Source organism: Branchiostoma floridae, chromosome 12, assembly GCF_000003815.2.
Source record: "Branchiostoma floridae strain S238N-H82 chromosome 12, Bfl_VNyyK, whole genome shotgun sequence".
Taxonomy (NCBI): Eukaryota; Metazoa; Chordata; class Leptocardii; order Amphioxiformes; family Branchiostomatidae; genus Branchiostoma; species Branchiostoma floridae.
In genome coordinates, this window is record NC_049990.1 from 21,003,118 (window position 1) to 21,016,796 (window position 13,679).

A 13,679-nucleotide genomic window follows, 5' to 3' on the forward strand; every position below is an offset into this window, starting at 1 on the left:
AGGATTTTAAAACGCCAGTGTGAGTACTGAATTGGCCAGTACTGAATTGGCCAATCAATGGTCAGAGTGTAAATGACCGTCAGGCAAATAAAATGAATTAATATTTGCAACCGCTAGGGGTCGCTCCAATGAATTACCAGTAGATGCCTTTAGCCTGTCAGTGAGCGATTGATTTTATTTTTGCAGGTGCTAGATGCAAGTTTACCTGCAATATGACATTGTCAACCCAATTGATGGTTGTGCATGAAGAACTCTTTACTAAATAAGAAATACATATAAATGTTTTGCTATATTTTTCTGTCAACAAGGTCAAATTGTGCGTCATTTTGGAAGAAGGAGGGCAAAATTCCAACTTCTTTCTAATGTTGACATGTACTTGCACACACAAATCCCACATTGTCAACAATCTTATTTCCCCCACTTTAAAAGCAAACAAAAGAAATGTCCACAAAATGAGTGGAGTAGCTATTTCATTATTTTCTCTACTTGCTTGCATTTATCTCCAGCATGCATATGCATGCTTGTGTTTGTGGTTTCCGTGTTTGCGTCTTTTCGACCATTTGTAAGAAGACGACATATGTAACAGAACGATAATTCGCTGTCGTTGTCCATATGTTCCAAATGTTAACGTCAAAAAGTTCTACTAGATAAATTCTAGCTCTACTAGTAAAAATTGCACAATTCAAATCATGTTAACAAAAACTATACAAACGTCAAAGTTCGTCTTTCTGAGCAGCTATATCTAGATTCGGGATGATTTCGTTCCACAGTTTCATCTTTTGAGGCTTCAGCCCGACGGCTGTTGTGGGTTCCAGGCCCAGTTTCATGTAGACCGGGTTATCGGGAGTGTACTCGGGCCAGGGCGGCAGGGTGGGGCTGTCAGCGGGTCCGCCTGTCGTGTCGGCCGGGTTGCTACAGAGGAAGGTTCGGAAAAGTTCTATCATAAACATTTAGCAGTGTATGTTATAGATGATAACAAATGATACAGTGGCGAAACAGCCAATAAAGGACATGCCCATCATCAATGTAGCGAAATAATGCATGTTGTAGTGTGCACCTGTTACACGATATAACACCAGTTCACCTTTATCCACGGGGTAACCTTTATCCGTTGTTTTAAAAACAGGATATCCGGATATTGGGGAATATCAAGTCAACGGACGGTGGTTTAGAATTGCAGTATTTTGCACAGTTTGAAACCACCGTCCGTTGACTTGATATCCCTTGATACCCTGTTGTTAAAATGACGGATATAGGTTTCCCGTGGATAAAGGTCAACTAGCGGTCATACCTTTTGTAAGCGGCATTGGTAGAACATACGATACTAGATTCAGACTTACAACGAATAGGAAGTGACAAAATAGCATGCAAACATTTTGGTCCCAAAGCCGGGGTCGATATATATGTGCTTTGTTTCCTCACTGGTACAACGTAGAGCTTCAAGGAATATGGAAAAAATTTAACTTTGAAACAAGCTAAACCTTGTAGAAAGATCATATAAATGACAAGCTCGTACCCTGTCCTTGCGAAGTTCGCCCAGTAAGACATGATCTCCAGACTGACTTTCTTGTCGTCTTCGCTGTAGCTGACCGGCTCAGGCAGGTCGTACGGCTGCATGAACGGCAGCCCGGACACCATGTACATGTCATCAAAATGGTCGGAACCTGCCCAATCCGGTCTCCGGTGGAACACGGAGGGTCTGTACTGGTTCTCATACAGGAACACACGGGCACCGGCGGCTGGAAATATAGGACATAGGCTCACTATGATTGCGCTTATTTCATGATTATTTTCAGTCTTTGAACTAAATATTAAAATCTTGAGTTCTACCAGAGAGAGAAAGAAAGACAGAGAGAGAGGGAGGGAGGGAGGGAGAGACGGAGAGAGAGAGGATAGAGAGAGACAGAGTGAGAGAGTGAAAGAGAAAGAGAAAGAGAGGGAGAGGGAGAGATGGATAGACAGGCAGTCCAAAACAACACTTCACTCCGCTTGAAGGTGGAGTTACCGGCACTTACCGCTAAGGACAGAACAAAATGAAACATATATTTGCTGTCATAAAGACATAATAGAGACATAACAAAGAAAGAACGAAGACAGAAGAAAATTAAACATATATTTTCTGTCGTAAAGAGTAAGTTAAAGAGCCCCTCTCCTGTCACATGGTATCATACCGGTGTGTTTCTCGGCAGCCAGTACCGCAGGGGCCACAAACATGGAGTCTCCGTACATTTGGGTAAACTGGTTCTGAATGGCCATCGGGTCGTCTGGCTTCTCCGGGTCCCGATACTCCTCCAGGATTGCTTCCGTGATCTTTCCCAGATTTGGGCCCTAAACATGGAGGTAAAGATGCGGTTACTCCACAAATTGGAAAGGTCAAACCAAGTTTGTTGTTCTGGATGTCTTATGGCCGACCTATGGTGTTCGGCGCCAGTGACCCAATTTGGTTCACCTGTGTGTAAATGGTGTTCAGCACCAAGGACAGGTACCGGTGTATTTGCCTTATGACAATGAATGAATGCAGTTAGTTAGGTTTGAAGTTGCAGGTGGTCAAAAAGGCATAACAAACGTCATGGTAACGTCATACCGAACAACATGTTCTTTCAATGGAATAAGTTTCCACGGACCTGCTTTCCCATGGGGTACAATCTGAAACTGTTAAAGTCAAGTGTTAACAGGCGTCTTTCCTCACAATACAGTATTGTAACCCAAAACGCTTGAGTGGCTCCATGAGCCTTGTTTTGCGGTGGATTCTAAGTAAATAAAAAATAAAGCATATTTTTCTTTGACTTTGGGACTGATTGGGGATTCTATGTCGTTTTTCGACATGTTCGTTGAAATTTACGGTATGTTTCTCCTGCTTTGTGCCGTTTACGTTATGGTCGAAAAGTCCTTTTTGTAAACGGCCGAAAATTGATGCGCGCGCAGGTGTCATCCATATAACCAAATTAACATGGCCTTAGCAAAACAAAAAGAAACGACAATGTATTCCCTCACCTGATGTTTACTATATGCCACCATCTGTACGAAGTTCGTGTAGTCCTCTTGTGACATACCAGATCCGTAGTTTTCCCCTGCAACCGCCAGCGCCAACATCCAGCCAAACTCGTGGTTGTTCACTCCAACAATATAATCCACCTTGTTAATGTCTCCTCGTTCAAACAGATCCATAGGATGAGCCCTCATGAACTTTCCATCTAACGTAGGTACGAATGGCTCCACGGCATACCTTTCTAACAAAACGTTACTCTTGTCAATGATCTCATCAAATGGCTTGGTCCTGAGACAAGCCATCATGGCTGCTGTTGTCATCGTGGTACATTTCAACTCGTCTGCCAGCGACTTTGCGACCGAGAGAGGGTTGGTGTTGAATGGCATGGTCTGCCAGATCCCGCTCTGAGAGATTCCGCGATGGAATAGACCCTTACTCATGGGTGATAGGTAGTGGTAGGATATGCTGACTCCCCCGGCAGATTCTCCAAACAGCGTGACTTTGTCTGGATTCCCTCCGAAGCTCTGTATGTTGTCCTTGACCCAAACCATGGCTTGTACCTGACATATATGGATGGGGAGAAAAGTAGTTTATAATGTGTGATAACAACAATAGCTATTTTGCAACATGTATTATCAAGGAACTTACTGTAATGCATATCATAATATTAATGAAGAAGTAAGCTTATAAATACAAACGAAATACGTCGCTACAACCGTATCCTGTAGACAACATTAAATCTCGAGTAAAACGGAGTGCAGAACGGTTTATGACTCCCATGCTTGTCATTCGCCGCCTGCTTACGGAAAAACAAATTCTGATTTCTGTTTTTTTTTTCTAAGTTTAAGCATTTTCCCCTCCGATTTCCCATAATGATCATCACCTAATCAGGATACTTTTTTTTACACAGCCGCTGTTTTATTTCCATCAACGTTTCGGTTACTGTCTGTCACCTTCCTCAGGGCTGACTGGTTCACATTGCACTGCAGCTATAGGTGTCGCTGCTTACACATGCGATCCCAAACGCAAAGTACACATGTACAGTTACTACATATATAAACGTATAGCTGCAATGTGACCATGTCAGAATTGTCCTGAGGAAAGCGGTGACAGACGGTCACCGAAACATTGATGGAAGTAAAATAGCGGCTGTGTAAAAAATGTCTTTATTAGCTTCGCCAAGAAGATTATATTTTTGCCGACTTGGGTCTGTATGTAGGTCAACAGGATATAACTCGAGAAATTGTGGATGGAACTTTTTTATTTTTTGCAGGTGTGTAGCGGTTGTTGAAAGGCATGCCTAGTTCGAAAATGGGTTACCTGGCGTTTTCCTATGGTACATTAGCGAGCTTGGTATTTTTTTGGGTGTTTTTTCGGGAAGCATAAGTCAAAATGTAGCTGGGCGATTTCCACGATATTTGGCAGGTCTGTAGCGGTTGTGGAAAGGATTGTCATCTGCGAGAATGGTTTAGCTACCTTTTACCTATGGTGCTGTAGCTGGCTTTGTATGTAAGTGCGTTTGTCTGTATGCAAGATAACTCGAGATGTTCTTGATGGATGCTAATGATATTTGGTTGATAGGTAGGGGACACAGAAAGGAAGGTCAAGTTCGATAATGGGCCTCCTGGCAAATTGTTTTGGTACTACAAGTGAGCATCAAAGTTTGCGCCTAAATTTTCCAGAAGTGCCAGGTTCATGATTTTTTACTGGTGATAGATGTTGGTACTAGGAGTCAATGGTCTAATTTTGGGCCCCCTAGCAGCTTGTTTGGAATTGCAGTGGTTCTTATATTTCGTAACTTTTTAGATGGATAACTCCTGAGGGGATTGATGGATATTTTTTGTTTTTGGTAGGTAGGTACTTTGGATGATTATCAACATAATGAGATGCAAATTATATAAATCACTCTGTATTTAATATAATTACTTAGGAAAACTTCTATAACGGTTGAAAAATACTTGTGACGGAGTCACCTGAAAGGACTTGAATCGACCCATAGATGTCTAAAAATAGAGAAGAAGTAGGTCAAGGGAGCCAGTGGAAGCAGAGGCTCCCTGATAAACAGACGTTGTCTTGGAAGCATGAAATTCTGATTGACCAGGGATGATACCAGGTCATCCGTGTACTATTCTGCCAGGCTGGAGTCTGGTAGAGACTACTGGCTGAAAAAATGCCTATAAATGGTCATGGTTCATGTTAGCAAAATACAAAGCCTGACCGTGTCCAACACGTATCTATAAAATTAAGCAATTAAACAGCTTGCTGTATTGATGTCAATACGACGGCACACAGCAAAGGATTCATAGCAGTTGAAATATAACATATCTATATACAAGTGTTGCTTATATCTATATACATATCAACAATAAAAGCAACACTATATGATGGGAACGGTAAAAATGTAGTAGAGGGAACTTGACGAATATCACTTGATATAAAGATGTAGAGCTAATATCTACGAGACACTTCAGGTGTATTTTCTTATGATGGACTGCAAGGAAACTTGGTGTTCCATGTGCCAGTAACACTACAAGGGTCTAAACAAACGAATAAGCACTATGTAAAGTTAGTAATATAACATAATTGAACAATGACGGCTTGTAACACATAGTAGCTACATCTGTGAAGGGTTCAAACAACAAGTGACCAAGTGCTGGGACAAGACAAACCCAACATGTTGCAGAACAGCACTAAAGGTCAAAAGGGTCACCGTCAATTATCCACGCGTGCCTCAACTCTTAACAGAGATGTCATATTGTAAGGGAAAGGTCGGCTAGAAAGAACTGACATCATTGCGAGAAATACAAATCGCCAAAGGTGACAGGCGGCTGTCATCGGACAGTCGCAGAAATCATAACCTTGGACTCTGTAAAATACCTCTGACTTAACTCGCGACTGCAAAACTTTACTTTCTATTTTCATGAGATTGAAACAAACGTTCACCAAGGCGGGGGTCGTAGCAATCCTTACATATGGCCCTTAGATGACCCTTGGTGAGTTGAAAAGGTCCGTAAATTGGAAGGAACAACAGTGGCCGGGGTTTGGTGAGTGACGAATGCAATTATCGGCGTGTTCCGGTGGTTTCCAGGTTTCCAAGACCTACCCACATACCAAATATCACTACAATCCATTCAGCCGGTCTTCAATTTGCTGGATTCTACATACATACATACATACATACATACATACATACATACATACATACATACATACATACATACAAACGCTACCCAAAACATAACCAGCTCTCCGAAAGTAATTATGACAACACAAAATAGAACAGTAACCTCATACCTGTACAAATTGTTCTGATTATGCAAAGACATTCATTCACATCGCCAAAAAATTTGCTGCATTATGTACACCAACAGAATAGACTAATCTACTCACAATGTTCATAATCCAACTAACCACTACATGTGACTAGATAACATATGGACATATGACTGAATCTTTTGTTACTAACTGCGGGGTGAGACAAGGGTGTAATTTAAGCCCTACATTATTTAACCTTTTTCTTAGCGATATTGTATCCCAATTTGACGGTGCTCCTTGTAATCCTCCATTTATGTACAACAAAAGTGTCCCATGCTTGTTGTATGCTGACGATTTGGTAATTTTTTCTAAGTCCAAACAAGGATTACAGCATTCCTTGAACAATCTGGAAAATTATTGCGCACTTTGGAAATTAAAAGTAAATCTTAGGAAAACAAAAATTATTGTATTTACAAAGGGTGGCAGTCTACCTAAAAACTGTTCTCTCCTGTTTGACAATTGTGAAGTAGAAATTGTTACTCGTTATACTTATCTCGGTATCATAGTGAGCGCAGCTGGCACGTTTAAAGCTAACAACAAATACCTGAGTGGCAAAGGTCTGAAGGCTTTATTCGGAATAAAACAATCTTTAGATAAAGCCACCGCCCCATTACCAGTTAGAAACAAACTTTTCGATGCATGTGTCAAACCTATTCTTCTTTATGGCTCAGAAATCTGGGGCGCATTAAAAAGCCCTAAAACCTGTCCCATTGAATCTGTTCACCTTAAATTCTGCAAACAAGCACTAAATGTCCCCAGATCAGCATCTAACCTTGCCACAAGAGCGGAATTAGGGAGGTACCCCATTCAACTGGAAGCCTCCCTGAACGCTATCAAACACTTCCTAAGAATCCGTCAAAACGTGCCAGCTGACAGTCTACAAGCCGACGCCCTATCTTGTCAATTACAACTAGATGCAAATGGAAACAAGTGCTGGGCGTCCGGCGTTCGTAAGATACTGGAGGAATGCGGTTTTGCCTACATATGGAGATCTCAGTTACCTCTAGGAACAAACCTTTCACGTATAACCAACGCCATCAGCCAACGATTAAAGGATATTTACATTCAAACATTTAAAGCCGAAATACACAACGACAACCGGGAAAAATCTTTCGGTAACAAATTACGGACCTATAGATTATTCAAGCCTATTTATAAAGAAGAAGAATATCTGATGGTGAGCAACATACAACACAGAGTGGCTGTAACTAAACTCCGGATTAGTTGCCACAAGTTACATATCGAAACTGGAAGGCACAACCGCACCCCTCTGCAGCATAGAGTCTGTCAATTTTGTGATCTACAACAGGTAGAAGATGAACAGCATTTTATCTTACACTGTAAATTGTACCATGAGGAACTAATTGCGCTTTATGAACATATCAGAAAAGAGTTCCCATATTTCAAACATCTTAATGCAACGGATAAATTTCTATTTTTGATGCGCCTAGATAAACCATGTATATCAAACACTATATGTTCCTATATCTACACCTGTACAAAGAAGCGAGAAGATGTCGACCATCCTGTTAGCCTAGTACCTTCAATTAGTTAAATTGTATCTTGTTATCTCTGCATATGTCTGTTATGTCTGTTATGTCTGTTATCAGTGACCTGTACCTAGCCCGTCGAGGCATGAATGTACAATAAAGGTCTTTCAATCAATCAATCAATCATTAATCATTCAAAAAGAACGATCTTCCATAGAAATTGTTTATTTGGCGAAGATATGTGTTCGAGGAACTCTAGTTCAGTGTCTGAATTCAACCTGATCATCACCGTTGTTTAAAGCCTCGCGAGACTAACCTGATCCAGTAGCCCGTAGTTCCCCGGTGCGTACTTGTCTCCGGTACTGAGGAATCCCAGCATCCCGAGCCGATAGTTGAAGGTGACGACCACCACCTCCTGGTGCGCCGCCAGCCCCTCAAACCCGTGATGGGACCCCATACCCGCCATCAGGCCGCCGCCGTGGATGTACAGGAGGACCTTGGACAAGAGGAGTTAAAGTTAAAGTCAAAGTCAAAGTTACAGTCAAAGTCAAAGTCAAAGTTGGTCGGACATCTGTAACAGATGCGTAGGGGTGGCGCAGATCTCCATTTCTGTAGCCCGGGGGCCACACATTTGTGCAAGCCACTACAGCATGGGACTAACCTAGTGATGTGTGCAGAGTGCTAAGCAGAGAGAGCAGCACGTGACATTTCTATAGTCTTTGGTATGACTCGGCAGGGGATCGAAATCACGACCTACCGAATGCAAAGCGACCACTCTACCCACTCGACCAATGCACCGGAGAAGGACAATTGAAATGATTATAATATTGACTGCTATACGAGACCACAACCGTGTTAACGCCAGTTGCACTTTTATCCGCGGGGAATCCACATCCGAAATAGCGTATTTTGGGAAATCAAGTCAGCGGACAATGGTTTAAAACTGCAATACTCAAAATAAAACAGTTTGAAACCACAGTCTGTCGAATTGAAATCCCTAGATACCCTGTTTTTTAAAACAGCAAACAACGGATATAGGTTACCTCACGGAAAAACGTGCAATAAGGGAAGGAGCTTCCAATGGATTTTCTCGTTTCCTTTACTAGTTGTACATGTGAATGATGCATGCTCACGCAGTACATGTTTGTCATGTCAAGAACGAAACTGTGCTCTAAATAAAATCTACGCACTGTCTAGTAACTTTGTTCCGATAACATTAACTCAACTTAGGACATGTACAAGGTACGTCAGCTTTTGAGGAATTTATGACATATTATGAGGATATTTTATAACCAGAATATGTGTTACTTCTTACATGCAAATACAAGTTACGTACTAATAAAAATCACATTAATTTGTATGTATGTATAAACCACAATAGCGAGTATAACGTTACCAGTACGTACAGGTAAAGCGGCATTTTCTGCCAAAGTCGGACTGTAGACGTTAATGGTTAAACAGTCCTCGCTAGTGTTGGTATGTTCCAGTTTGATGGGGACCTCCAGACCTTCCATCTCCATAAGAGACATGTCCTGTGGACAAAACGGGCCGAGCTTCGTCCCATCCCTCACCCCACCCCAGGGGAAGGCGGGCTCCGGGGGACGTAAGCGCAGCTCCCCGAGGGGTGGGGCGGCGTAGGGGATAGCGTAGTAGGTGTAGATCGGCTTGTCCGGAAGGTCGGTGGTGAGTTTGATGGTCCCACGGACTTGTCCGTTCACGGTGTTAACTACAGGACTGTCCATTTGCTGCGCTGTGGCACCTGAACATTAGATAATGTTAGATAGGTTATGTCTTATCGCAAATGGATGATGTTAGGATCAGATAAGGTCAGTTTACCTTTATCCGCGGGTAACCTATATCCGCTGTGTTTAACAATAGGGTAATAAGGGATATCAAGTTGGAGGTGGTTTCAAACTGCTTTGTTTTGAAAATATTGCAAATTGAATTATCAGCCTGTCGACTTGACATCCTAAACACAGTTTTTAACTACAACGGATACTAGTAGGCAACGGATATAGGTTACCCGCGGATAAAGGTGAACTAGCGTTCGTCATCACCAAGACGTTTAGCACATTGAACTCTGACCGACATGACCCCTGACAGGTGTGCATGCCTTTGTGCTCTGGTAAACTCATGTTTGTTTAGCGCGCGCATATCGTCTTACTGTATACCCGTTCAGTTTACAGGAAAAACAAAATTAGGTCTTACATTGAATTGCAAATTTACAGTAGGGTCCACCAGATCAGGTAGGAACAAATATCTGAGGTAGCCAACATGTAGGGCGTTTGGTCTGGTGTATTCAGTCTAATGACCCTGGTGACAAACATTCGAAGCAAACACAAATACTTGGGTCAAGCAATCAAACTTTCAAAGGTGGTTGAACTTAGCAGGCACAGGTAGCTCTATGTAGATACGAGGAGGGTGGGGTTGGTAGTGAAGTGTCCTATGAATATTTATGTTAACTGTTTCATTCTACCGGCCAGGAGGACCAAGTCGTCGGTACAAAGATAAGTTTCGAAGGCGAGCAGTAACCACCTGCTGTGTGTAAGAGACACATGTAGCTGTAAATAGGGGGGTGGGGGGGTGGAAGTGCCCTATGAATGTTAGCTACTTCATTCTAACGGACAGGTGGACCGAGCCGTCGGTGTAAAGATACGTTTTGAAGGAAAGCATTTTTTGAACCACCTGTTCTGTGTATGAGATACAGGTAGCTGTAGATACGTAGGGGACGTGCATAAAGATGAAGGCCCTATGAATGTTAATTGTTTCATTCTAACCGTCAGATAGACCGAGACGTCGGTATAAAGATACGTTTTGAATTCGAAGCTTCAGTTTGTAAACCACCTGTTCTGTGTAGGATAAACTTACCTGCCCAGCACAGTAAGGCGTGACTCACAGCTAAGACGAGAAGAACGAGTTTGGTTCTTGCCTCCATGTTGCCGCTAACCTCACAGGCCAGGTCAGGTGTCGGAGGCGGGCCCAAAGGTGGTTACTCTGGTAACATGACGCCTGACCAAATATGGACAATGAAACACAACACCCTGTAGGTCGTTCACGTGAATAAAGAGGCGAGCTTTAACATAATGTAAAACAGTAGCGGTGGACTTTGAATTCGAAATAAGTGCCTAACGTAGTCTGTGTGTCCACGAGCTCTCACTATCAACTTTGATTTTGTCAGGCTTGAAACGTTCGTATGTACTTGTATGGATTTGGACGGAAAAGATGGGTTTAATGAAACCCCCATTTTAAAACACCACTTTTTTGGTAATGCCAAAGGGACGGAAACATTATGGTCTAATGTGGCGTTTTCTTTCGCAACGCCAAAGGGGCAGAAACATTATGGTTTTATGTGGCGACCTAATCTCCAGCATTCTGGAAACCCGTACAGTCAATCCCTTTTATGTATCTCCTGCTATTCACTCCCAATTTGACAAGTCTTTCTATTAATAAAGATGGAAAACTCCCACTACAAAGAACATACTAATGTTGCCGGTAGTATGCTAAGAGTTCAAGCAACTAAGGGATACCTAAATATACAAAGCAGCTCTCATAGTTTTCACATTTTATTAAGTTTTATAAGTTAGTAAAATGTTTCAGAAAATATAGCCTCTACAATTCTAAAAAGACTATATAGTTGTGGCTCTTCCACTTCCTTTTACTAGCTCGACTAGTTATCTACTACCATCGATCTATAATGTGTTTGTTCCACATCTGGCTTACAGTTATTCTGAGTGGCATAGAGTATAGTATAGTACAATGTATACATTATAACCTTCTGTTTAAGGTTAAAATCTTGCTGATAGAATGTTTTCCTTAAAGATCGAGTGCACGATTTTATTGCATCTTTAAACCATAAATAAAACATTCTCAATAGATCTGTACTCCTTTCTCTCAAAATCTTCTTTGACGTTACAGTGTCCTTTGAAACTAGGTACATCGCAAACAGTTTCCAATGAGTCCACCCTTCACTTCAGTTCCTTCTGAAGTATAAACGACAAGGTGTACTGTTCTTATCCTATCAGACAGTTGTCTATATGCTGGTTCAGCTCTCCATTTGTGGTGCCTGGCTTCATGACAACATTACAGATCGGACATGTCTGTTTCTTCAACTTGCTGACTTCGTCCTTCTGTGTCGACTTCTTGAACATGGACATGAGGCTGTTGGTCTTCTGACCCTTCTGTCTCTTGGCAGGACGGTTTGTACTGCTACTTCCTAACGGTCTTTTTATGGAAAGCTTCTCTATAGTATTGGTATCCTGACAGGTCTGAGAACTACTTAATTTGTTTTCAGAATCGAAGCTAGAACCCTGAGTTGAGGCCGAATCTTGGCTGAGAAACACAACATCACCGTCAGTAGTACTACTAGCATTTGGCACAGCTGCTTTGGTTTGTCTGCTTTCACCATCCTGTGATTGGTCATTCTCTGATTGGCTTATATCAGTTGAATGTATTGCACTTGATTGGCTGGCTTGGCTAACACTTGATTGGCTGGCCTGGCTTGCACGTGATTGGTCAGGATCAGTGGCATCACCATTTGATTGGCCAGCAGCTTCCACACTTGAATCTGATTGGCTGGCCGCCACTGTGCTAGCAGAGGTAGTCCTTTTCATGGTACTACAGGGTTTGAAGAAGTTTTTGATGGTGACCGGCGGGGTTGTGGCTCGAGAGAGGCACTTCCTCACGACTGGACAGGGTGGTTCGATGACCGCTGAGGTCGCCCTGTTGGCAGGTAGTGGAGGTGGGGTAGTCTGGGATGGTAGCGCCAGCATTCCATTACTGAGTATCTGGGAAGGACAAATAGTGATTTTAGAGTTAGACAAAGAACAAGTTATGGCATAAGCGAGGACAGACTTCACCTCTTACAGCTGTTAATGGTAAGCAGTTCTAGGCAGAATATTGGGGAAATACACTGCAGAAACGCAGAGGCACACATACAGGTTGGTTAGTTTGTTCGTCTGTTCATTTGTTCCTTCCATCCATCGTTCAAACCCATGTAGTGCCTTGTGGTTTCAGACTAGCAGGGTGTATTTCAAAAGGGAAGAGTTGCTAGCCCTTCCTCGTTAACATGCTTAAGGCACCTCCTGGAAAAATACTCATTTGCACGCAGTGAATAAAGAAATAAACAATCCCATAACACACTCACAGTGGGCTGATTCTTGATCCTCTGAATGATGGATTCTGGGAGATTCTGCTCTTCCAGCGCCTTTTCCGCCAGCGGGATGAGTACCTCGGGGTAACGCAATCCCACAATCCTCCTGCCATCCCTCAGCTCCACCCTCACCACTCGAAGGTTGCACTCCACCTTGCTGAAAACAAACAAACAAATAAACAAAAACATTCTATTAACAGATGGAATGTACTATTGTTTCCAGATCTGCAATAAAGTTGGCCAAGACTGCTAATATAATTTTACTTGTGAATTGTGATGTACATGTATATGTAAAGTAGTTTAAAAAACTCAAAATCATCTTAGCTTGTAGTTCAGCCCTGTTGTTGCTCCCTAAAGGTGTATTGCTGATGTGGCTAAAATTATTTACGTCAATGAAGGTAAGATATCCAGGTAAAAAGATATGCAACAAGCAGTTTATTTTAAGGTATCTCGGTTGGCTAAATTGGCATTTTGACCTTCAACTGTTTTCTTATTAATGAATTAAGAAAGAATGGATTAACGAATGTTGATAGATGGGCATTAGAGAATTCTAAATCTGATTTTTGGGGGGCCAAATTGATGACGTCAGCATTTTTATTACCTCTGATATTATTTTTTTCTATGACAAAACACAGCACTTTGGTACATACCACTGTAATGAAACTTCGTTTTTCGTTGCATAATGATGGAAGCTACAAACGTAGTGTTGCGCAAACTGATATCTACTAATGATCTG

The 13,679-nt window shown here is 42.1% G+C and overlaps 2 protein-coding genes across 2 annotated transcripts in view; both read right to left on the minus strand.

The window, feature by feature from the left end:
- Positions 1–157: 157 nt before the first annotated feature.
- LOC118428067 (cocaine esterase-like) lies at positions 158–10,795 on the minus strand. The gene is made up of 7 exons (XM_035838032.1): positions 10,663–10,795; positions 9,201–9,553; positions 8,111–8,290; positions 2,995–3,549; positions 2,172–2,328; positions 1,517–1,739; positions 158–912 (listed from the first exon to the last, which is right to left on the minus strand). Exons 1-7 carry the CDS (start codon positions 10,727–10,729, stop codon positions 714–716), a joined length of 1,734 nt encoding a protein of 577 aa, XP_035693925.1. The 5' UTR covers positions 10,730–10,795; the 3' UTR covers positions 158–713.
- Positions 10,796–11,709: 914 nt separating this feature from the next.
- LOC118427346 (protein FORGETTER 1-like) overlaps positions 11,710–13,679 on the minus strand; it is a 36,513-nt gene continuing 34,543 nt past the window's right edge. The window contains exons 23-24 of the mRNA XM_035837086.1: positions 12,938–13,100; positions 11,710–12,578 (exon numbers count right to left, since the gene is read on the minus strand). Coding sequence (XP_035692979.1) covers positions 11,805–12,578; positions 12,938–13,100 — 937 coding nt within the window. The 3' untranslated portion in view covers positions 11,710–11,804. The remainder of the gene's footprint in view (positions 12,579–12,937; positions 13,101–13,679) is intronic.